The 25,952-nt window shown below is 45.9% G+C and overlaps 1 protein-coding gene across 1 annotated transcript in view; it reads left to right on the top strand.

Moving 5' to 3' along the window:
- The first annotated feature begins 1,561 nt into the window (after positions 1-1,561).
- TNR (tenascin R) overlaps positions 1,562-25,952 on the top strand; it is a 113,170-nt gene continuing 88,779 nt past the window's right edge. Inside the window, exons 1-4 of the mRNA XM_084848180.1 lie at positions 1,562-2,060; positions 8,202-8,678; positions 21,189-21,452; positions 25,794-25,909. Coding sequence (XP_084704306.1) covers positions 1,562-2,060; positions 8,202-8,678; positions 21,189-21,452; positions 25,794-25,909 — 1,356 coding nt within the window. The remainder of the gene's footprint in view (positions 2,061-8,201; positions 8,679-21,188; positions 21,453-25,793; positions 25,910-25,952) is intronic.

Genomic DNA, 25,952 nt, shown 5'->3' with positions numbered 1-25,952 from the left:
TCCGCGATAATGAGCTATCACATTCCAGGGTTGGAGTTCCACTTGAGTTCCCTCCTGAAAAAGGGAAACCAGTAACAAGAGGCACTAGAGCACAGCACCATCTAGTGGCTGTATAATGAAACATATCAAAGACTCAGATAAGGGGGGGAAGGAGGGGGGAAGGGGGGGAAGGAAGCATGTGTCAAGGGAGTCCATTATGATCCTGCATATTAAATGGAAACAGAAAGCACCAGTAAAGTTTCAAGCTGGTGTAGAAATGCCCCAAAGCAGCTGCTGAGAGAGCAGTGAACAGGGGCAAAAACAGTAAGCTTGCGGGGTGAACATTTCATGCTCCCTGCACATCCTTTTTTCATGCCAGAAGTGTTCACTGCAGAACATTCAGGACAGTGCTATTTGCCATCACATTCTGGTCTTGCACAATTTAAGGTTTTGCTGCATACTATACTTTAGAATTTTTAGATTTCCTTTAATTTTGTTCATCCATCTTGGCCTTCTAGAGCTTTATTTACCATTTGCTGAAAGCTTGTTTAGCACTGGCAGTCCAAGCAATCTGTCTATGTATTGGATATGACCAAGCCATCATCGTCACTTTTCACTATGTAGTGAAATATGGTCAACCAGAACAATAATTTAAATGGACTTTCTACACTTATAGTTATATACAGACCTGCCACTATTTGATTGTCAACATGCAATGGACTAACACTAAACATTGGAACTATTTCAATGTCTTTTCATTGATTCTTTCTGCTGCCCAAATTTCAGAAAGCTTATAAATAACTGAGGATAAAAATGCAGTTACACTAAAACAAACTTTAGTGAAATAAGTAGACTAAAATACAAAGTATAAATAATGTTTGTAAAAAAAATTGATAATACCTCTATAAAATTATGCATAAACAAAAACATGACCCTCCAACATGTCACATACACACATAGTGATGTTACTGGTTTCACAATAGGCTTTTCCTAATACCATTCCGATGCAGTGGGCTGTACTAATACATATTAACCTAACCCAAACACACTTCAACCATTAAGGTCTTCGTCAGTGGGGCGGAAATTAACCATAACTATAGCCCAAAGAACAGCAATACATTTTATGAGATTGAACTCTCAAGATGGGACCAGTAAGTCTCTACTATGTAGCTTATCTATTTTGCCTGCTGTGGTCAATACCTGAATACACTGAGGGGGGAGGGAACCATTCCCTCCTGTTCCAGAGCAGAAGGTTTCTCGTTGAAGCATCCGTGTTCCAACCTGCAAGGTAAACAAAACTGCATATAAGGTCCTGTTCTTAAAAAAGGCTTGGGTACCACAGGCTTGGGTACAGTACAGGCGAATCCTATGCTTGTATACTTGGAAGAAATCCAGTGTGTTCTGTGAGAGCTACTCCCAAGTGATGCTCATAGAGTTGCATCCGTAGTCCTTTTCATCAGATTTCCTTAGGATCTACTTCAAACACTTGTATCATAAATACAACGTCTGTTCTGTGTTTCAGGTCCTCCCAGAACTCTGCTTTCCAAGGCCAGCACAGAAGTGTCCTGCCCTTCCCAAGAAAATGGGGGCTGATGGTGAAAATGTTGCTCTAAGGAATATTCTAGTTGGTCTCAACTTAATGCTTCTGGGATCCATTTTCAGACCTTTTGAGTGCCGTCTGGAAGTGATGACAGAGAGAGTCAAAAGACAGGTGGTTGATGAGGAAGGCAGCTTGGCCAACTACACGTCACCTATGAAAGAGCAACCCATGGTCTTCAGCCATATATACAACATTAATGTGCCTCTGGACAGCCTCTGCTCAACATCTCTAGAGGCCTCATCTGACCCAGAGGTGAGTTCGGAAGACGACCGGATGACGGAATACACCGAGCAGACCTCAGACAGTGAGAGCCAGGTCACCTTCACCCACAGGATAAACCTCCCCAAGCAGACTTGCAAGTGTGCTGCCTCTTCCCGGGACATACAGGAGCTGCTGAGCAGGATTGAGATGCTGGAGAGGGAGGTGTCCATACTCCGAGACCAATGCAACTCCAATTGCTGTCAAGAAAATGCAGCCACAGGTAGTAACCGGTGCCGTGAGGTCTTGCTGGGAGCTAAGAAATATCAGGGAAAAAAGTGAATTTGACATCATTTGCTTAGGGCTTGGATAGGCAGAATTCTCCACTGTGCTTCCAAATGTCCCGGAATCAGTGGTCTTCAACCTTTTCAGACCTGGAACCCATGTTAGTTTTAATCCTAACCAGCAACATTGGATTTACTTTTTATTTTTCTACCATTTCTGTCCATCTTTCCCCTTCTTCCACCCTGTTTTTCTCCAGATCTTTCCTTTTTGCACTCACCCCTGCCTGCTACTCCTGTCTTTTTTTCCTTCTCTGGAAAAACAGCCCTAAACGAAATAATTGAGCATGTTCCTGATCCAATGCATCTCACAGCACAGCATTGCCCAGTTTTGCATCCCAGCCAGCTAGCTGAACACCAAGATTCAGTTTTACAAAACAGCTTTTCCAGTGGCCTCTCCTGGCCAAAAATTAAGCAAATCCCGAAAACATAAGAGAATGGTCAAAATCAGAATCATCCATGTCTATTTGGACAAGGTCTGTATGCATACCTGTGGTAGGCTCCTGCCCCCTATGCCCAACCCCTTTGAAGAATACACACACACACACACACACACACACACACCAAACCTTGCTGGGTTTCCACCAGCAGCCAGTTTTGCTAATTTAGGGGTGGGGTATGGATACAGAGCAAGAAAACTGACCTGGGTGTGGTTAAGTGTTGGCCCTATGATTGTTAGGTCACCTTCTATTCCTGCTCATACCCATCACACACACTGGTGAAATGACTTTGGTGAAATGACACTAAAACATGATGAGGGCAATAGTGATGGTGCAGGGGTGTGTGATGGGGAACACGGGCGGGAGGGTGCTGTTGCGCTCATGCCCTGCTTGTGGGTTCCTGGTCAAGTGCTGGTTGGCCACTGTGTGAGCAGAATGCTGGACTAGATGGACCCTTGGTCTGATCCAGCAGGGCTCTTATGTACTTACTGCACAAACACAGCTGTGTGCAATGATCTCCGCACACTCACCTGCTAAACAGAAGGTTACATATTTATTATATTATTTATTACATTGGTATCCAACATTGGTGTACATGAGGTTCTCCTACATTATCTTTACAACAGCCCTTAGAGGTAGGTTAGGATGCGAGATAATAATTTGCCCAGCAAGCTTCTTGTTTGAATGGAGATTTGGGTCTGAGTGAAATAGGGCTAAAGAGTATATTTCCTATCTTTTGGAGCTGCAACCCTGCATCCAGTTATGCATGCATAAGCCTCAATGATTTGTCCACATAAAATCACACCTTTAGTGCCTGTAAAAATCAGAAGCGTGCATGAGTGTGTGTGCTTAATATGTCCAGGAAGATATCTTTAGCAGTCAGGAATGCCAACAAGAAAAACCTCTTATACTGAAAGCAGGAAAATATCCACACAGGTTTTCATCTGAATAACAAAGAGGAATGCTTTGTGGAGCTCACTGTAAACCTTCCATCAAGATTAGTTTTCAAAAGACAGGGTTCAGTTAGTCATCTCTACAAGTCCCTTCTTCAAAACCAAAGAAACACCATGCTATTATAATAAGATGGTTTCTGAAGGGGGTTGTTGGTATAATGAATCTCAGTCCCAAAAGGGAGAGGCAGAGCATGGAAAATAGTTTACACCTACGCCCTCGGGGTGTAGCGATAATTCCTCCCTCATTCCTGCCCCTTTCCCTCCCCTTGCACATTACTGGTGGATGGGGACTGACACACAAACAGCCCCCCCTCAACTCCCTGGGCCCTCTGCCTCCCCGTTCAGTGTTTTTGACAATCTCTGCCGTTGGCTCACTGGGAATGCACAGCATGGGGGAGTTCCGGCAGGTCAGAAGGCCAGCACACCGCTCTGCTGACCTGACATTCTGCCAACCTGCCGTTTTGCTGCCTTGTTCAGAATGCTGCAGGCCAAAAATGGTGAGGACCCAAAATGGTGCAGGCAGGCAACACGCCCCATAGCCCTTCATCACCCAAAACAACCACCTACAGCTGCCAACACACAGTGGTTCATTCGCACTTGGGGAAAAATACACGGGGAGGCCATTGTACTCCCATTTGCACATATTTGGAAAAATACATTTTTTCCATTTGAGGAAAACACGGGATAGGTGGGCGGAAAAGGTGGGATGATGACTGGGCGATGACATCATGTAATGGACCCACACAATTCAGTGAGTGGCCAGTCATGAATGTGCAATAAACTGGAGGTCTAGAGACACCCAAAGAGACTTCGCAGCCCATCACGGCCACCACCACTACCCCCCGCTTAAGCTATTGATCAAGGAGTCCCACAGTCAGCAAGATAATAAATGGATCCTTCCAGATGGAGGGCTCTTAGCACTAACAATCAAAAGGCCTTGTGTACCTATTCCATCTTTCCCTCCTTAGTGGATTTCTTCTGGAAAGAAAAAAAGATGGAGGAAGTGGTGGGAAAGCATGGGAGGGCTGCAAATTGAAGATGATGTCATCTGATCCCCCCACAAAATTCCACGAATGATGCAGTGTGATTGCACGATAAAGGCCTTGTCTAGAAGCACCCACTGCCTTTTGGCCAAGTGCAGTATCATCCCAACACACACTCCCTGTAGGTTACTAGGGTTGCCAGGTCTCCATGTTTGACCTGGTTTCAGGGTTTTAGCTTCCTCAGGTCTCCAGAAATAATATCTCAGGGTGAGGGGCTATAATCAAGGTGCTGCAGGCTGCATTCTGCATGGCTGACAAGAGCTTTTGCTGTTTGCTCCATTCTCATGTCCATCAGGCTGTACCGCAACATCACCATGCATAGTGAGGCTCTACCCCCTTCCTCTAACTGGTACCACTAGGCCTTACTCTGCCAGGCCACACTCCTTGATCTGCTAGGCACCAGCCCTTGTCTCCCAGGCTCCTCCCACAGGGTCTCAGAGCTTGAGGCTCTGGAGACTGCACAACTCTAAATTCATCAGCTTATTGTGGGGTAGGGCACCGAAAGTAAAACTACGCCACCTCCAAGGTCATGGTAGTCCTTGGTTCCTGTTAGTTATGGTAAGGTTGGCATGGCCTAGAGAAAGAGACAATTTTGTGGAATTCCCCATGTTGGGCTGCTGGATTGACTGTCATGGGCTCCATTTGGCATAAATCGGAACTCTAAAAAGACTGCCGGAATCTTCCCCCTACGGCCCCAGTAAGGGTATGTGTCTGCCCTCTTGGGTTACAATCCATCTCAGTGAAACAAAGTTGCTACTGGGTCATATTTACTACATTTAATTCATTTTGATGGAATCAAATTTTAAATTTGCTCAGTAGCTAATACTGAGGCTGACCTTGAAAGACTAAACAGACACACACACACACCCTTAGTCGGAGCCTGGGAGCAACTTCATCCTCCTTTATTGTCTGATTTCTGGGACAGACTTCATAGCCCATACCAGGCAGCCTGCAAATACAGCAAGAAACACCCAAGGAAATGAAGCTGGAAAGAGAACTGGCCTGCTCACATACCTATCACCTTACAGTAACACCCTGGAGGAGGGGATTAAGGTTGGAGGGATATGTGCCATGAGGTTAAAAAAAACACACCTCCCCGCTCTCTATGAAAAACTTTCAGGAGAGATAAGGGAAAAAAGAACCATGTCTCCCCTTCCCACTCTCCAGATCCCCCCCCCCAAATATATAGCAATACAGTTCTCAAGTGTGGGTCTGACAGCCAGCTCCAAATCTAGCACTGTATAGCACAGCACTGGACAATTTCAGAAGAGTGAGAGAGAATGAAGGTGCCCTTTCCCATATACCTCCCCCCCGCCCCCCATTTAAACACACCCATGTGTCCAGAACAACACTACAAGGTTTGTGTTCCAGGTTGCCTAGAAGCCCGAGCTGAAGTACTCCTGTTAAAAGCTGAAGATACACTGCAATATGTTGTTGCAGGTGTCTACTTGTCTAAATACTATTTCCAAAATCAACCTCCTTTCCTGTTTGGTCTCAAGAGCTTCAGCGATTGGGCTATATAGGAATGAATGAATGAATGAATGAATGAATAAATAAATAAATAAAATTATATATAAAGATGAGTGGTTCCATCCAGCAGCAGCTCCTTGCTTCATCCAGATGAACCTTTGATGTCCACCAGAAACCCACTGAGCCAAGGGGGCAGCTCATCATGACTAGCATTTTCAGCTGGGCAGAAGCCCAGGGAAGAAACTGCAGTGGAGAACTGCTGGTCAAAACTGAACTAATTTTGGAGACTCGTGTGCTCCAACTGTCCCTGTGTTCTAGGGATAATAGTTGGACGTGCCTGGGTAAAACACTGTTTGCCTTTTGTGTAGGTTTTGTGATGCCTTAAAACACACATTGTTAGTGTGCATAGTGCACAAATGTCAATTATATGCACGCAGACACACACAAACTGCCTATCTGCATAGTAAATGCATTGCAGCTACATCATAAAAACAACCAGAATCGCCATTGTGAAATTAGACATTTGATTAAACACCCTTAAATATTTTTTTAAAGGAGACTGTATGGCCAGAACACACAGTCTAGTTGAGAAACTACTGCTGGGCAGGCTATTGCATGGGAAATTAATACAACACATGGCAGAAATATAAGAGAATTCAGCAGTGCTTTATAGAGGAAGGGGCTCCACCAATGAACCTTGGAGTGGGAACAAGGATGTTACACAGGCACGCCAGAGTATCCTCATCTCCATCTGTGAAGTGCTGTAGGGTATGCAAACTCATAGTGAAAAATCTTGGATATGGTCCGCCCATCCACCCTCCCTCGAATCCCAAACTATGTTTGGCACAAGCGATGTAATGTTTGCTGCATGGAACCCCCCACCCCCACCAGACCTCCCCCCCTTTATCCAACTTACATTCCTTTTTGGTGTCTTACATGTTATTTAAAGTGTTTATTCAGTATTTTGCTATTTTGACTCTGTCTCTTCTATATTTAGGACTGAGCCAAAATTTAAGTAGGGAGGGGCTTTTCAAGAAACTTTTCAGCCCCCGCAGCACAGAAGCCTGTTTTGGTGACCTTTAAATGGGGACCCACAAACACGGCAAAAGCATTCCTGTCCGTTCAAGTGGCAGGTGTTTCTTAGCTTTCCCAAGGTGGGAGGAGGATTGCAATTTCAAGCAACAGGTGTCCTCTTCTCCTCAGGGAGCACTCCTCCTTTAGAGAAATTCTAGCACCCCCTGAAAAGGCACACCAAAAAATGTACACCACAAACATTCAGCACAGCCAAAATACCTTGATTTTTGTGAGTTTCCTTTAGCATAATTATTATTAGGGGAAAATGTATTTAGAAAGAACATAGTTGACTTTTTCGTAGGCCAGTTCCAAAATTCAGACCCACCTCATCAGGAGGGTGATGTAGTTTAAATACCTCTCTTGGATCCATCCCCATGAGTCCGCCTGACCCCCTGTCCAGCCAGCCCCTGAGCCCCACCCTGCACCCCCATTCTTGCTTATCTGGAGGTGGCAGCTGCTGCAAGGTCTCGCAGGAGGCTTTTCTATGAGGCTTCACATTTGTCCCTTGCTCCCTCCTTGGCACTGTAAATGCAGCAATGGCAGCATTCCAGGTGCCTGGGACCCTGGGAAATGATATTCTTCAGGGTGACAGAGCATGGACATCAGGTGGCCTGGAAATGACATATCCTGGCGCTAATTTTGCCTGCAATGGAAGCTACTGAGCAGGCTCAGGATAGCATCTCTGGCACAAAGAACCCTGGGACATGTCGTTTCCAGGTCACATGATGCCCATCCTAGGGACTTAGATGCCCTGATGAACTACGTTTCTCCAGTTTCCTAGCACACTGAGCAGTGCCAGGTGGCTGAGTAGCTGCCATTTTCATTTCTACAGAGGTCTAGAGCAATGCCACGTGGGAGGCATTGTGGGAAATGTATATAGGAAGACCCAGCCACACAGTGGCTCAGACTGCCAGGCCAGGGGGAAAACACACACAGCAGTCCAAGATAGGCATCAGCAGTCCTGGGGTCCTGCCATTTGCCCCGAGACACCCCACCTCTAATACGGGAGAGTGCCTTTGGCCTTTGAGGCTGTTGTAAGGGTTACTGAGGTGACGTGCGTGAAGTATGCCAAGTATTATTAGTTTTGTTTTTCACCCTTCCAGGGCAGCTGGATTACATCCCCCACTGCAGTGGTCATGGCAACTTCAGCCTGGAATCCTGTGGCTGTATCTGCAGCGAAGGATGGGCGGGGAAGAACTGCTCCGAGCCCCTCTGCCCCATGGGCTGCTCAAGCCGGGGTGTGTGCATTGATGGCCAGTGTGTCTGTGACAGCGATTATAGCGGGGAGGCTTGCTCAGAGGCCCGCTGCCCAACCGACTGCAGTGCCCGCGGACTCTGCGTGGACGGAGAATGCATCTGTGAAGAAGGCTTTGCTGGAGAAGACTGCAGCGAGCTGAGATGTCCTGAGGACTGCTCCGGGAAGGGGAAATGTGCCAACGGGACTTGCATCTGCCAGGAAGGCTATGTAGGGGAAGACTGTGGCCAGCTGAGGTGCCTCAATGCCTGCAGTGGCCGGGGATTCTGCCAAGAGGGCCTGTGCTCTTGCGAGGAAGGCTACCAGGGACGAGACTGCTCAGCAGGTATCACGGCAGCTACATATGCTCTGTGTGCCAGGGACAGTCCAGACCTCCTAAGGTTTGCCCCTGGGGAATCGCTGTCCCTATTTTGCCTTTTGTAGAGGTTTCCAGAGTGCCATTTAAAAAATGTTGTTGCTGTTCATTCGTGTGCATTCACCACTACACCAGCTTCCCTTCCAGCCATTATCATATATCTAAACCAGCCATCCCCAATCTCGTACCCTCCAGATGTATTGGACTTCCATTAGACCCAGACTGCATGGCAAATGGTCAGGGATGCTAAGACTTTAAGCCCAAAGCATCCAGAGAGCACCAGGTTGGGGAAGGCTGGTCTAAACAGTAATGCGATTGAATGTGTTGCAGCGATTTCATAAATACAACCAGATCCATCGTGGAATGAGACATTCTATTCGATATCCTTCTTTTCCTTTTTCCAAAAAAAGGAGACTGTCATGGCCAGTTTGCTCATACGCTCTGATTGAAAAATTAGTGCAGGTATGGATTTTGTTCAGCCTGCATCTTTAAGCGATCCGACCTGATTAGCTTCCCAAGCTAATATATGAATCTGAATAACAGTGAATTGTCCCTTTGTAATCCCACTTTTCCAAATAGTGTAATATCGTCCTCTGTTCAAAAAATGCATCAAAATGCATATTTTAAGTTAAAATGAGTACAAAAATGTATATTTAGGGTGAAATGCTTTTTTTTAGTGTGTTTTAGGTAAAATATATACAAAAATACCTATTTGGCAGAGAAATGCATTCAAAAATAATAGTTTTACTGGGAGGGTTAAGAAATTGCAGATAGATGCAGAAATGGGGTGTGGGAAGCTGTTTTATGAATGAACATATCCAAAACTGACACAGAAATGGGGTGTGCATGATCACTGCAACCCACCGTGGCTTATTTAAGCCAGGGTGGGTTGCAGCGCATGCTGACAGCCATTTTGAATATTCCACCCCCAGAAGTCAGTTGCTGTGGTTTGCCATGCCAAATCAGGGCAGCAGGAGTTGTTGGAGGGGGAAACAACCCTCAAATAACGCTACAACAAACCATGGCCTGTTAGCACACGACGCAACCCTCCATCACTTAAATAAATATCCTGAAGAAATAGTCTCATCCAAGCATCAATAATGTAGGGCAGGCTATTGTAATATAAATGATTGCAGAGTATGGCAGAAAGAGAAGCACATTCAGCAATGTATAAAAGCAGAGAAGCTCCAGGAGTGAGAACAAGGGTGTGAACACAAGAATGTTGCTATCTTCATTAGTGGAATCTTGGGGGTTATGAGGCCATTAATTGATTAATGAATTGTTATTTGATAAAGCTTTTTACAAGTTAATTTATTTAAATATATTTGAATATCAACACCTCAATATAATTGATGCCTTGGCGGGATCTGAAGGAGGCACATAGCTTACAATTTAATGAGCAAAAGATAAACACTCATTACTAGAAGGAAAGGCCATCTTTAATATTTTAGTACCTGTTACAGTAACATACCGAAACTAAAAGAGCCTCAACAAACAACTGCGTATTTAACTTGCAGTGCTGTTGATCGAATGTTGCCATCACCAATTAAAATTGAACCTCCGATGAATCAAATAAAGTTTAAGTTGGTTAATCTGAAGGTCATTTTAATTGGTGATGGCAACTCTCAATCAGCAGGGCTGCAAGTTAAATTCACACTTGGTTGTTAAGAGCCTTTTGGTGAATCTGTTGATTAAAACAGTTAAAACTTTCAGCCCTAAATTCAAATGTTTAACTCAGAATGGTGGCACACACAAGGAGGAGACTAGGTGACATCAAAACCAAATTGACACTGAGGACACAGCCTCCTTGGACAAATAGATTTAGATGTAACATTAGGGAAAAGCCTCCAAACCATAACAGTGGTTCAGCAGTAAAATAGGTTTGGGGACGATGCAATAGAAGGATTATTACTATTTATGTATAAAGCAACAAAACATACACGATGCTTTCTTTACAATATAACATAAGAGGGACAGGTTCCTGCTCCAAAAAGCTTACAATCTAACTTTTTCTAGTGGAAGAGACAAAAGAGGGAAGGGAAGGGAAGGGAAGGGAAGGGAAGGGAAGGGAGAGGCATGGCTAAGAAGAGGTGAATATGAGCAAATAGTTGCCTACACTTTAGAGCTGAGCCCTAACAGGCTTTTGACTTTCATTTTCATTTACTTTTATTTTCAACAAGCACAGTTTTTCTGTGAGATTTCAACTATCCACTGAAAATGTCTTTGTTTTTCATTCAAGTCCTGAAAACTTCTCACAGCTCACACATATCCTTCCAAAAGCAAAAAAGCTGGCTTTTCAGGCTGCTGAAGCATTTGCAGTCCCTGAATCAAACCATACCTCGGGGAAGCTTCCACATCTTAGGAGCAACAACTGTGCAGCTCCCTGAGCCACAGGAACTTCCTGACTGTAAGAGCAATAGGACAATGGAACCAATTACCTGGGGAGGTGGTGGGCTCTCCCATACCGGAGGCCTTCAAGACAAGGCTGGACAGCCATTTGTCAGGGATGCTCTGACTTGGATTCCTGCATTGAGCAAGGGGTTGGACTCGATGGCCTTGTAGGCCCCTTCCAACCCTACTATTCTATGATTCTATAACTAAAGACTATGCAGAATCCTTTTCTATATTCTCTGTATATATTGTACGAGCCCCACCTATCGGCAGCCCCAGCTACAGTCAAGTGGGTGGGAGCTGAGGGGGGAACAGCTTCATCTATAAAGCGACTTTGCCTATGCTTTAGATCAGAGTATCTCAAACTCTGGCCCATGTGAATGTGTTCACATATACTTATATGTTGTAGGGAAGTTGCCAGGGAGCCAAGAACTGGTTCCAAACTTCAAGATTAGCCAAAATGATTTGGAATTCTGGCTCCCTAATCCCACATTTAAGCTAGCCATCTGTGATTGTTCTATGGTAGGGAAAGGTATTCCACACATGCTCAGAGGCACTCCTGTATTAATTTACGTGATCCAAGGCTGAGCCCTAATACTGAAGAGAGAGAGAGGCTGATTCCTTACTCATATTAAGCCCCAATAGACTTTATTCTTGAATGCAGAGGTGCTTATGGCTGCCAAGAAGCCATATCATCTGACCTGGAAATCCTTATTCCTAATTCTAGATATGCAGGGTTTAAATAAAAATAAGAAGGGCACTCTGCACATGCTCAAAGGCACTGAGCCCTGTCCTGGAGAACAGGGACAGAAAATCCTAGATGTTCTGCCTCCCTGATAAGAAACCACAGGACCAAGCAAAATGCTTGATGAAAGTCTAGTCATTAATAGCAGTAGGGAAACAGCAATCTAAATCAGGACCAGGGGTGGGTGAGGAGGGCTTAAATTTGCCCCCCCCCATGTGATCCCTGCAGTTGAGGGTTTGTAGGTGGGATGAATTGGCTGTGTGGCCACAATGATCGCTGGCCCTACTGACCGCTAGCCCTGCCTACCCATCAGGCCCTAAAAGGACTCCACAGGCACCAGTGCCTCCCTCTGCCTAAAAAAGGTTGCCCACCCTTGGCTTAGTACATCAAAAGCATTATGATTTGGTGGATAGGGCCTCTCATATCTGGGATGCCATTTTCCTGTTTGTCTGAGGTGTTAATATACCTAAAGCAAGGCAACCCTAGGAAGGATCATGGGGTACAATTCCAGTTTCTGACCAGGAAGGCTGCATTTCTGTGAAATTGTCAGTTGCAGAAATATCCATTTGGGAATGTTCAGTTATATCAAGAGTTCCACAAGGGAAGGATTACACTGTTGTCCCCTGTGGTCTTGGCTGTGGTAAATGTGGAAAGGAAAGGAAAGGTTCCTGTGAAAACACCGAGTCATTGCTGACTCCTAGAGGGACACCGCTTACGCTGGCGTTTTCATGGCAGACTGTAGCGGGGTGGTTTGCCACTGCCTTCCCCAGTCGTGACTACCTTTCCCCCAGCAAGCTGGGTACTCATTTTACTGACCTCGGAAGGATGGAAGGCTGAGTCGACCTCAGCCGGCTACCCAAGACCTGGCTTCCGCTGGGATCGAACTCAGGTCGTGGGAAGAGTTTCGGTAGCAATACTGCCACCTACCACTCTACGCCACACGAAACTGTGGTAAATGTGGCCCACCCACTATGGCCAGGACTAAACCCTGTGCCTGTCTGGGGATTCTTGCCATGCCTCAGACAAGTGACAAAGTGCCCTTGTCCTTTTTTTTCCTTTTTCTTTTCTTTTTTTTTTTTTTGCGAGGAGCACCAGGGCCATTATCTAAAGTGCTTTTCCACTCGTGTCTCCAGAAGCAGAAGGCTATTTTAGCAATAGGGTAAAAGCACCGTTTGGCATTTCTCACTTACAATAACAGGCTTGAGTCTGGCCACGGGTGATGAGCAGTAATGTGGGAGGGCGTTCTGTCCTAACTCAGTGCGAGTTCATGTCTTTGCTAGGTGAATTGCCCACCCCTGAGGGAATGCAGCAAGGCAGGCAGTGGCCAAAACAACATGTTCTCCAGTAGCCTGTTTTTCAGGCGGGCTCTTTTGTAACTACCACGGCTTGCCCGGCTCCCTTTTTGCCAAGTTTTCCATCACATGGAACAGAGGAAGAACATGCTTGGTACTTACACTAAACACTGCAATGCCTTACCGTAAGTGTACTGCCCCCCCCCACATCCACGGTGGGGGGAGTGGCACATCCATGGTCAGCTACGTACACAGGCTGACTTTAGACACACCATCCCCGCTCAACAGCAGGGGCACAGAGGACAAGTGTGCTGGATTAACCCAAAGATTTCATCGCCCCCCCCCCCACATTAACACCTAATCCCAAATGGAGCTTTTCAAAGAAATTACTCAATACTATGGCCTAGTTCTGACTGAGTGGGCAACCTATGTACCACTTCAGAGTGCAGGTAGGGGCTCACATAATGAAATGCTCCTCCATACAAGTGACATCCATGCACAGAGAAACCAGTGTAACCCTTGGATCGGCACCCAGGGCTGGGTTCAGTGTCTAGTGGTTATTCTTCCTTTATTTTTAGTTCTGGATCAAGCCCCCACTCAGGAAACCTGGGACTCCAGTTTGGATGCCTGAGTAGCAGCCTTCCCCCAACACACGCTCCGGGGATATGTACAAGTAATGGTATTTGTTCAAGTCAACAGTCAATCAACAAGAGATCAGCCACATTAACCCAAACTATCTTTTAGTCCAACACATCCCACTTTCTCCCAAGCTCAAGATATGCCAATGGAAGTCTGTGTGTGTCCTTTGGCCTTACTCAATTCGTCCAAGGATGCAGCCATTGAATAGAGATCCCCTAGGCATAAAATTCGAGGGTGTTGCAATATTTTTTATCTGCAGCGGGCAGCATCAACGACTGCCGTGCACTGACTCCCAACTAACACATAGCAGCAAGAAGGTAGGTACAGGACAGGGAAGGTTTGTAACTTCTTGCACTAGGCCAGATGGAGAACTTCAGTAAGGCTGCAGGTAGAAGGAAATGGGGATTGGTAAAGCACTTCTACAGTACTAGCATAACCCTAAACCTCTCCACCTAGTAGTGATTTCAGCCAGAGAATTAGAGCCTACCTATTAAGAATTTTCAGCCAATAATAAATCAGCATAAGAATGTTATAGGAAAATTTAGCAATTTCTATCATTCAGTATGGGAAAAACTCAGCTTTTTCTTAACAAAGAAAAAAACCCCATCACATTTCCAACAATGCAACCCCTGCTCTCCCAGGGCCACTTTAGCTCAGGGCGAGCCAGCACCTGGTTAGCACCCACATTGCAGGTGAATGACTAGGAAAAAAAACCTCAAGTGTCCCAAGCATCCCTTGTGCTTTTTAGCTCATTTCAACAGTTACAGCAAAACATATGAACAACTCTATACAGCATGCAAATAAGCCCCTTCACAGTTTGGTATGCTGGGCTCGGATGGCTAGTTTTCTCCACACTGTCTGCTTCCACCACCTGGTGGGGGATGTCCTTGTCTCTACAGCTTTATGCTACTGTGATAGGCTAGGCTGAAACCCTTCTCCCTGGCATCGAGCATTCTGGAGGGATTTTTAGGAGTGGGGGTATGGAGGAGCCTTCAGCGTGTGAGCTGCATCCCCACTCGCCTCTGACGTGGTACAGCCCAGATGGAGACTTCCTACCTCAGTAAAAAGTAGGCATAGATGTAGGAGCACACATGGACATAAGGGTGCAACCTTTTTTTCTTTCCTTTTTTACTGGACCCTGCTCCTGCCACTTTTAACAACAGCACTCCGGCATTTGTAGATAACTATTCTTGCCTTCGTGCCACGGAATGTGGCACCAGCTGATTTCTGCAGATCAAGCTGCTAGGCCTTCTAATCAGCAGATAGTATTGGATATTGGGTAAGCAATCATTTCAGTTTGAATAAAGGCATAGTATAGCGGCACTAACAGTGCAATCGTATGCATATTTAGCCTGAAGCAAGCCTTGATGAGTTCAGTGCGGCTTACTCCCGGATAAATGTGCATAGGATTGCAGCCTAAGAGTAAGAGTTGGAAAGTTCCAAATTAACATATTACTTCAGCCACAAACTTGCCAAGTGGCTTTAGCAAAGCTCCAGCCCCTGACCAGCAATGGGGGCGGGGGGGGGGGAGAGAATAATTCTAGCCTATTTTATAAGATTATTGTAAAGATTACTGACGTAATGTGTGTGCGGCACTTTGAACACTCAGAGAATTGCTATATAAGTGAAGATGCAAAGGAGGTGAGAAGTATTTGAGAAAAGATAGGTGCTTGTTCCTTGAGAACTCACACACCTCACATGCATAGGAAGAAGCCAGTTGAGCAAACTCCTCTCCTGTGTAGTTCCCACAGCAATCCTCAAGAGCTGGGTGAACTAACAAGGTACTAGAATGATATGGAGCACCCTGTCTGCAGGTACTGTGAGTCAGGTGAAGGTGCCCTAAAACCACAAGTGAAGATCTGTGAAAATTTGCCTGTTTTTTTAATGGAGGGGACGGACCCCAATGATAATACCTTTTTGGTACTTTTAAGATTCTATCCTTGTCTCACATGCATTTTCTCTCACATCCCTGTTCACACAACTCATGCACAACACACACTGATCACACCCAGTAGTGTAGTGGCAAATTCAGAAGTGCAGGGTCCCTTCCTCACAGTCACAGCCACGCCCCTTCTAAGATTGTACAACTTTGTAAGATATACAGCCTTCAGCTGGGATCCAAAAACAGTGCAGCTGAGAGTAAGGCAGGGGTATTTCAATTGGATGTTTGTCGGGAAAAATGCAGGGGTGTTAATCTTTTTCACTCACTCACTCAAACACAAACATTTTAGGTTTTCAAAATATGATACTCTATGGAGGCTTCACCCTCTCAGCTCAGCCCTCATGGACAGATCTCATTGAAACAGCCCCCTTGCACACTCCCTTAGTGCCCCAACATAACCCATTAGCCTTCCCTAAGCTCCTTCATTATAACTCTCCCATCCTGCAACAGAAACGTCCACACACTCAGCAGGATTGAAACACAAACACATACACAGACACACCTTCTTTCTCCTCTCCCTCCAACTGATTTTTTTCTGTTTCCCTCCCCTCCACCAGGGTTTGTTTGCCCAGATACATGCCAACCTTGTACCAAAAAGTATAGCTGACAGAGCAGGTTGCATTTGGCAATTCTGCTTGCTGTAGAAATTAATGTTCAAGAATTAACAGTGCAATCCAATGCGTGTTTATTTCGATTTAAATTTACAGAGATCTTGGGAAGGCAGCTAAGGCTGCAGTCCTATGCACACTTACCTGGGAGAAAGCCCAACTGGCCATTGAACATAGCGGGACTGACTTCTGAGTAAACATGCATATGATTGTGTGATAAATCCTAAAAACTGGCACAAACCAGACACCTGCCCTGCCCCATAAGTAAATAATGGTGGCAGCAACCCCACCCCCCTGCTGCTGCCATGGCCAGCAGCAGCAGCCCTCAACAGGTGGCCGGTGTTGGAGGAGATGAGGGCAGCGCCAGGCTCACAGGCACAGAGCAGGGACAGGCGGAGAAGCCAAGAGCTGAGGAGGAGAAGGGGGGTCGAGAGGAGGCTGCAGAGCTCCCTCAGGCTCCCCCTCTCGCTCGCTTGCTCCCTTTGTCTGGCCAGCAGCCAAGAGGCAGCAGCCCGCACTCCCTCTGCTCCCTCCTCCTTACCTAGCAGACTGAGACCCGGCTGGGGGCTGGCTTCAAAAAAAGTGCCAGAGCGACGCCCTGGCGCAACCCACCACCACTACACTGCTGATCATACCTTATTCACATACCATTCACACATTCAGTCTAACATTGTCTACTCTTTGTAGAGGGCTGCTTACCCCCTTCTTGGCTGCATCCAGCCCCGTCTGTCTCTAGGCTAGCTTTACCCAATCTGGTGCCCTTCAGATGTTTTGGACCTAAAGGGGTATACTCTTCCACAGAAGCGCTGTGGGTGATAATACCAGGCTCCAAACTACTTTAGTGCTCAGAACGTGCTGTCACCCCCCAGACCAGGATGCTCAGGGTGACCTTGAGATGGAAAACGAAATCAGGGAGGCCTCCAAACAAGCAAGTGTTGTAATAATGGGTGACTTCAGTTACCCCCACATTGACTGGATAAATGCATATTCCAGTCACAACAAAGAGGTTAAATTTCTCAATGCCCTAAATGATTGTGCCCTAGAACAGCTAGTCATGGAACAAACCAGAGGGGAGGCAACCCTGAATTTAATCCTAAGTAGTATCTCCCAACACCTAGCCCAAGATGTAACTGTTGTTGAACTAATTGAAAACAGTGACCACAGTGCTATCAGATTTAATATATATTTGTGTGGAAAATTGCCCAGGAAGTCCAACATAGTCACATTTGACTTCAAAAGAGGAAACTTCTCTAAAATGAGGGAACTGGTGAAAAGGAAGTTGGAAGGGGGAGTTAAAAGGGTTAAATCCCTTCAAAATGCTTGGAGGTTACTCAAAACCACAATACTTGAAGCTCAACTAAAATGTATACACAGGTTAGGAAAGGTAGCACCAAGTCCAAGAGGTCTCCAGCATGGTTGATGAGCAGCGTCAAGGAAGCTATGAGAGAAAAGATGGCTTTCTTCAGAAAATGGAGATCTCCCCCATGTGAGGGAAACAAAAGGGAGCACAAGCTTGCACAAGGGCGATGCAAGCAGACAATAAGAGATGCAAAAAAAGTATTTTGAAGAGGATATTGCTAACAGCATCAAGCATAAAGAAGTCTTTAAATATATCAGAAGCAGAAAACCAGCTAGGGAGGCAGTTGGACGGTTGGATGACAATGGAGCTAAAAATTGTTGGATGACAATGGAGCTAAAAGAGTACTTAAGGAGGACAAGGAGATTGCAGAGAAGCTGAATGAACTCTTCCCATCCGCCTTCACTGCAGAAGATATAGGACAGATACCTGTGCCTGAAATGATGTTTACAGGAAGGGAGTCTGAGAAACTGAGGCAAATGGTGGTGACAAAAGATGAAGTTCTCAACTTAATTGATAAATTGAAAGCAAATAAATCACCAGGCCCAGATGGTATCAATCCTAAGAGTTCTCAAAAGAACTCAAATATGAAATTGATGATCTTCTAACTAAAATATGCAACATTTCCCTAAGTTCAGCCTCTGTACCAGAGGACTGGAAGATGGCCAACGTAACACCAATTTTTAATAAGGGATGCAGGGGAGTTCCGGGAAATTATAAGCCAGTTGGCTTAATGTCTGTTCTGGGTTGAAAGCATTAAAGTTCTGTGCTTTCCTTTTCTTCACCCCAGAAGGAACATTAGGGGCAGAGGCCCCTGTGCCTCATCATAGGCCAGATGATGTCACTGAGCACACCGAGAGCTCTAGAGGCTTCAGCAAGGCCTACATCAGCTTTCCCCAAGCTGGTGCCTTCCAGATGTGTTGGACTGCAACTCCCATCATGCTGAGCCAGCATGGCCATTTGGGAAGGCTAGTCTGAGTCCCATTTGGACCCATGTTGGAGTTTGCAGTTCTGGATGATCATTTGGTTTTAAGGAGTAACATTGGGCCAGTCCCTCCTCCCAAAGGGGAATAAGGATATAGGAGGTAATGCCCTCAGCAAACACAGTGGCATGGCCAAGAGTTTAGCAGTTGATGTGATGGAAGTAATTTGCCCAGGCTAATTAAAAAGCTGTGGTGTTCAGTGTTGACACTGACATTTTGATATTTGTTCTCCTGCGTGCATGAGGTAGAACTGAGAAAGGCACTCTCACCCGTCTTAATATTTACAGTAGGCTGCACATGCAGGATCTTAAAATCCCAAATGCCCTCTGCTTATTAGAGCTAATCCTTGTTGTGCCAAAGGTTTTCTGAAAAGAGAGGAAACTCACATATTTCTGCATCGCCTTCTTAAATCCATTTTTGATGCAAGGCCTTTTCCAGACCATGCCACAGTCTGCCCGTTCTGTGCTCTTTGCTCCTCCAGATAACCTTTCCCTGCTCCCTCTCCTCTTAGCAGCCCCAGCCTCGCCCTTCACTTTGACCTGTCATTTAAGATTGCATATCTCTCTGGGCAATACTTCTGGCCAAGCAGAATAAAAGCTAACATGTTAAATAGCACAAGTCCTTGTTTTCCATCGCACCTAACCCAGTTCCCATAGAATGGCCCTCAGGAAATGCTATCTGGCTTTTCCTCAGCTTAAACTCTGTTGCGCTTAAGTGTACTGTGGTGGGAGAAGGCTTCTTCCTCAGCTTTTGAGGTTCTTTCCTCCTTATCATGGTGCTAGTTCCCCATTTGTAAAGCAACATCTCTCTGCCTCACAGGGGAGTTGTGTGGAGTAATATCAGGGTCATTTGTGTGTTCATGTGTAATTTGGGTTCTCAAAATTCTGAACTTTCACTTCATAAAAGCAAGTTTCTAATCCACATAATGGCCAAAGATCATTTGAAAGTGTGGAGCCCATTGCCCATACGTGTATGTGTCTGGGGAATTGGGCGTACAAGCAAGTTCTGTGCACGCAGTTCCCCGACCCAATCCATCATCTAAGGATGTGCACAATTAGCCCAGTCAAATAAGCTCGAACCGTCCAAAATTTTGCAGATGAAAATGGAGACAATGGTGGAAGCAACACAATTCAGACTCAAAGGTGCCACAAGTAGAAATGGGAACTAACAGTGTATGCAAGTAGATAGTTCCAGAAGCACTGACATAAGGCACATACAACATGGCAAGTCAAATGCATATAATAAACATATATGCTCTGTGATAGATAGATAGATAGATAAATAGATAGATAGATAGATAGATAGATGCCATTTAGAGGGCATTAATCCTGTTTTATAGATGAGGAATACAGCAATAACTATGCTGTATTCCTGTATATGTATAATACAGCAATGACTAGCACAAGAAAAGTCAGTGAATCTATGGCACAAAATTCTTAAGCAGAAAGGACAGTTAAGGGTACAATCCTATGCTGGCTGGGGAGTGCTAGGAGTTGTAGCACTTTTTCTGTTTAAACATGCATAGGATTGCACCCTAAGTCATAAGAGTGCCTCTGAGCATATGCAAAGTGCTTTCCCTTTACCACTTAGCAAATTGCAGCCTAGCATCTCCACTCCACCCCAGTTGCATAGAATTAAGAAGCGGGGCTTACAAAGTGGTGGCATATCTCCCGGAGTAAAGCCCCAGGCCTTCACTCTGTAGAAATTATTAAGCATTCAGTACATCTCCATTGTCTATGAATGACAACCAGAGAACACACACATCCTGCCCCACCCCCTTGTTATGAGCAAACTTTCTTTGCTTGATCTTCCTCCTTCCCCCTCCTTAATAATTCTGGGGAGTCTGTTTTGAGCAGCTGGACTGAGTCTTGGAATATGAGAAGAAAAGTTCCTCTGGGTATGGGGAGAAGGCCTTTTCCTTGCCACTGAATAAGTGTGATCTCCTGCCCACCCACACTAAGAAGTTTACCCAGGAAGTTCAGAGACTGAGCCCACAGTCATATCTACACACATACACACACACACAGAGCCACTCCTGCTTTCATCCCCATTCCCCCGCTTCCTTCATTTCAGTAGTTAAAAGAGATGTTTTTAAAAAGAAAAAAACTTACCAGCACAGTGGAAGAAGGCACTTTTCATAAAGTTTTGGTGTTCATCTTGATATTTTGGGGGTAGGTGGATGGGTGCACAAGGCTGAAGAAATCACTTCCCTTATCCAACCTCTTCCTGCCGTTATTCCCCTTCCCGCTTCACATTCTCATTGCAGCGCCTAGCAGTGACCTTGGAGAAGCAGGGAATGCTAGACAATAGTAAAAGCATCTGATCTGTATGCAGCATGAAGCCTTTTAAGACGGACATTCAGAGGGAGAATTCAACATGAATAAATTTGGCCACACTTCTCAAGGAGATGCTGCTAGTTGAGGAGGTTCTCCCCAAGAACCTCCTCAAAGAAGATTTTCTTATGTTCTTATGAGGTTGGGGAGACACCTTGCCTCATGCTTTGAATATTGCCTCTTCCTCCAGTTGCTCCACCCGAGAATCTGCGAGTGGCTACGATCAGCGACAGGTCAATTGACCTGGAGTGGGATGGGCCAATGGCCGTGACCGAATATGTGATTTCCTACCAGCCAGCAGTGCCTGGGGGGCTGCAGCTCCAGCAGCGGGTGCCTGGGGACTGGAGCAGTGTTACCATCAAGGAGCTGGAGCCAGGCCTGACATACAACATCAGCATCTATGCTGTGATCAGTAATGTGCTCAGTGCCCCTGTTGGAGTCAAGGTGCCCACTCGTAAGTATTGCATGACTATTCTGTGTCCAGATGTGCTATTTCAGGTGTCACCGTTGAGAAAGAGTTTGCCAGGCAGGTGGTGGGAGATAACAGGTTCAGAGGGCTTCTCTTGAATATATTCAGGGTTAAATGCAAAAAAGGCCATGTGTTTAAAGGACAGTTGTTGCAGATGTTTTTATATCTCATAATAACCAGAAATAGATGTGCTCCTGAGGAATAATCAGATAGGGTTGAGGAGGAATGGCCTCAGGGCTTCTCCACAAGTTATCCTGCTGTTAAGATTGGTTTCTCACAGAAGTTTGTGGGTCCTTTAATGACCCCCAGGGCGTCTCCCGCACTGAATGACCTTTATCCTGTTTTTTAAAAGATTGGAGATAATAAGCTATCAAATTACAGTGGGTGTGTTCAGCTTGAGTTCCCTCTGTGAAAAGAGAGGGGGGAAGCCGCCATAAGAGGCGCTAGACGACAGCGCCATCTAGTGGCTGTGCAATGAAACATACGGAACATCTCAGATAAGGGGGGAAAGGAGGGGGAAAGAGGGGGAAGGGAGCGTGTGTCAAGGGAGTCCATCGTGATCCTGCGTATAAAACGGAAGCAGAAAGCCCTGTTTTAAATGCAGGACTTTAGGCTGGTGTAGAGATGCTCTTAAGGAGCGCCTCCAGCAACACCAGACAGGCCGCTTAACAAGATCAGCCTCAGATGGCCTTCTCTCTGTCCCATCAGCCAGGACAGCTAGACTGGTGGGGACGAGGGAGAGGGCCTTCTCTGTGGTGGCCCCCACTCTGTGGAACTCCCTCCCTAGGGAACTCCGTCATGCCCCCTCTTTAATGAGCTTCCATCGTGCATTTAAAACGTGGTTGTTCAGGCAGGCATTTGGGGTGGGTTAGGGTATTTAAAAAAAAAAATATGGTAAAATTTTATTGTTTTAAATTGTTTTATGGTGGGTTGTACATCGCCCAGAGTGGCTGGGTGACCAGTCAGATGGGCGATTAATAAATTTAATAAATAAATAAATAAATGTTGCCCCCGTCTCCACCTGTGTGGATGAAGCCGTTCCTCTGATTTATGGGAAGAGTGGAGCTCAGCCGTCCACAGGACACTCTGAGCAGTTCAGTCTGTTGGGCTTCAAAGGCAGGTAACAGGCTTTAGTGGTTTGAGGTCACCAGATTATAACTAAAGCAAATTTGGACCATCCCACTTAAGTGAAATATGTAGGGGTGTTAAAGGAACTAAAACAATTACAGTAAGATCGGCAGACTTTCTCAGTGGGGGTTGGGGTGTTGCACAATTCTAGATCACAGCTTTAGACACTCCCCTGCCTCAGCACAGTTGGCATGTTCCCACCTTTCTGTGCACACCCCTGTGTGCAGAAGTAGAGTGCGTGTGGTGGGCTTAATTCCATGAAAGCCCTCAAGCACACAATCACTGAGTCCTCACCATTCTGGAGAACTTGATCACGTGGACATGTCTGGGCTTCATGAGATCTCCCCACAAATATACCCCCTGTAGCATATGCATATGCATCCTCACTAACCAATCCTGCTAGAATTTGGGGACAGCATAAATCTGGGACATGCATACTGTTCCTGTCCAAGGTTTGCTGGGCAGATTGTGCCCCACTCCCATGCAAAATTCCATTAACAACTCAGAGCCTAACTAAATGTTACACATAAATATATGTCAAGAACTCCAACAACTGCTTTGGTTACAAAAAAAAGCCCCTTTGCATGGGGCTGGGGGGCGGGGTGGAGCAGAGAAGCGGCAGGGGAGATGCTTAACTGCCCTCTGCTTTTCCACTGCTTCCTGTTCCCCCAGCTGCTTTTCTTGCAGAATTCCAGACACAGGTTTACCCTCACAAACAGGCATCTGGAACCCAGTGTGTGTGAGCAGCTTGGAGAGGGGGAATTGCAGCAGACAAGCTCCCCGTTCCCCTGTTCTGCCACTGCTTCTCCATCACAAATTGCCTCCTCCTCAAAGCAGGTTTTCAACCCCAAAATCAGATACTGCGGTTTTGTTAACACATTTGCATATAACAGCCACCCCCAACCTGGTGCCCCGCAGGTGTGCTGGACTACAACTCCCATCATCCCCCAGCTGGCACAGCTGGCTGAGGGATGCTGGGAGTTGTGGTCCAGCACATCTGCAGGGCACCGGTTTGGGGGTGGCTGGCATATAAGATTTAGTTAGGGTGTCACCAAAATGGAATAGCCGCTGTTTCCTTTCCCCAGTCTTGTTGTTCACCTGCCACGTTCCTGCCTGCAGGAAGAAGCCTGATTCTAGAGGTGCTCCCCCCCCCCCAGGCAGGCAGGGCAAGCAAAAAGAACAGAGAGGAAAGACTGAAGCCACAGTTATTTCACTGCCCGCTGTATCAGAGAATGTAAAGATAAATGCACAGTTTGCAGGGTTTCGTCACTCAGGAGACCCAACAACTCTGTCCAATTAGGGACATTCCTCTCCTCCCCTCTGCTGGAAATGTTTGGGTGGATGTGTAGATGGTTGGCCTTCCTTTGGGGTATTGGTAGAGGCTCCCAACCGAGCCTTGCCAGGTTCGAGCTTCATAGAAACAGACACGCAGTGATTCCAGGCAGGCGGGAAATTGCATTGTTCAGAAGAACAAGAGTTTATTGGCAGAGAGCTGACATCCTCAAAAGGAGGGACAGAGAAATGCAAACTGTAGTTTCAAGCTGATCCATATTTATACCTTGGCAGAGAGCCATTGCTCTGTACAGCACACACCAAAGCACCTGTCCCTTTCAAATTTCCATGTGTTCACTGTGAAACAGCATTGACTGAAAGTTTCATCTCTGCTTTCAGTGTCTGCTTTCACATTCATATTAGTATAACTGGGGAAATAATGTTATTCCTGGTCCCATCACATTTTGTTTACACTGTCAGGTGTGCTGACTGAGATAACAATTTAAAAAGTCAATCACAGACCAGAAGCAAGCTGGAAGCAACATGAAGGTCCCCAGATGCTTCGGGGTTCAGTACCCTTCCGATTTACTTCAGGTCAAGTACGTGCATGAACTCAGTTACGCAGAGGTGAGCAGAAGTCAGAATCCACTGCAAGCACACGGAGTGAGTGGCCTCATAAGATTGCCAATCAGCCTCAAGTAAAGCAGGCCTGGCCTGGCCTTGTGGCCTTAAAAGCAGCTTGGAACAGAGAAATCAGAGCTTTTCACAGCATGGAGATAAAGCTTGTCACCTCTGCCGTCCACACATGTCAGGCTGCTGTTAAAAGTGCAGCGGGCTGAACAGTTGGCAACCCTAAGCTAGCATCCCTTTGTACACCTTGCCTATGCAAAGAAAGTGGTGATTTGGGATAACAGTTGTGAAATGAGAGGACTTAAAACACCTCAGTCACTGAAACAAGAAACTGGGTGAGCCAGAAGGGAGGTAGCGAGAAAAGAGATGGTTATTACTGGTGCACACTTGCAGCATTTGACAAGGCTTTAGTTGTGCTTTGGAACTTCCAGTATGTTTTTGACCCTGAGTTTCTTCCATTGGAACAACTACTGGCAAGGCAGGAGAAAACAGTCTTAGCTGACATCTGTTCAGTTTACTCAGTTAAGCTAACATGAAAGCTAGGGATGGCTTCAGTTCTCGGAAGAGATTCATACATTAAACCTGAGATGTTTTAAGGATATGCTTGAAAATGTAAAGGATGGACAACAGGCAGTGCAGTTTTATGAGTATACACATAAAAATATAATTATGTGTATACTCAGTGGGGAGTCAGTGGAAAACCCAGGTTTGCTATGGTGTCCGTGTAACCTGGTCTGCAGCTGCAGAAGGATGACACCAACAACCCAATTCCAGAACCCTGTACAGCTCATTTATTATGAGCCAGTGGATTTAACGTGTCTCCACAGGCAAAAGAAGCTTCAGCCCTTGCTCACCTAACTGGGTATGCAACGTGCTCCCACAGAGGGGTTTCAGAGGGGAGTTCAGGGATACCACTAGATTAGCCAGACTGGATCTCTGCAGTTCCTCTGACAGAACTGATGTTCATGATGAAGGTCTTTTTCCCTGTGAATAAACTTCACCATTTGGCTCTCACAGCTCCTTCTGCCTTCTGTACCTTGCTGGAGATAGAAACCTTTTCTCTACCTCCCTAACTTCCCCCCACCCCCGAGTCTATCCTTTATATACCCACCAGGGAACCAACTAGTGTAGAGAGTAGGTGTTCCCAACACATGTAGAGACTTTTCTTGTTGCACCTAATCTGTCACAGTGCTTTCGACAATGGAAAGCAGAGAAGTGGGTTATATGTTCACAACTGAAGTTGCGTTGCTGTGCAGCTAACATGCCTTTTTTCCTGTCTGCACTGCTGTATTCCAGAACTCTCCACTCCACAAGGGCTGCAGTTCAAAACGATCACAGAGACCACCGTTGAGATGCAATGGGAGCCCTTCTCCTTCTTGTTCGATGGCTGGGAGATCAGCTTCATCCCCAAGGTAAGGACATCATTCAGACCTGTCCTTCCATCAGCAGCACCAA

This window comes from Heloderma suspectum, chromosome 4 (assembly GCF_057233095.1).
Source record: "Heloderma suspectum isolate Gila_16-S chromosome 4, 16-S_ref, whole genome shotgun sequence".
NCBI classification, from domain to species: Eukaryota; Metazoa; Chordata; class Lepidosauria; order Squamata; family Helodermatidae; genus Heloderma; species Heloderma suspectum.
Note: the sequence above shows the minus strand (reverse complement) of the source record. Positions and strands in the feature narration are given on the sequence as shown.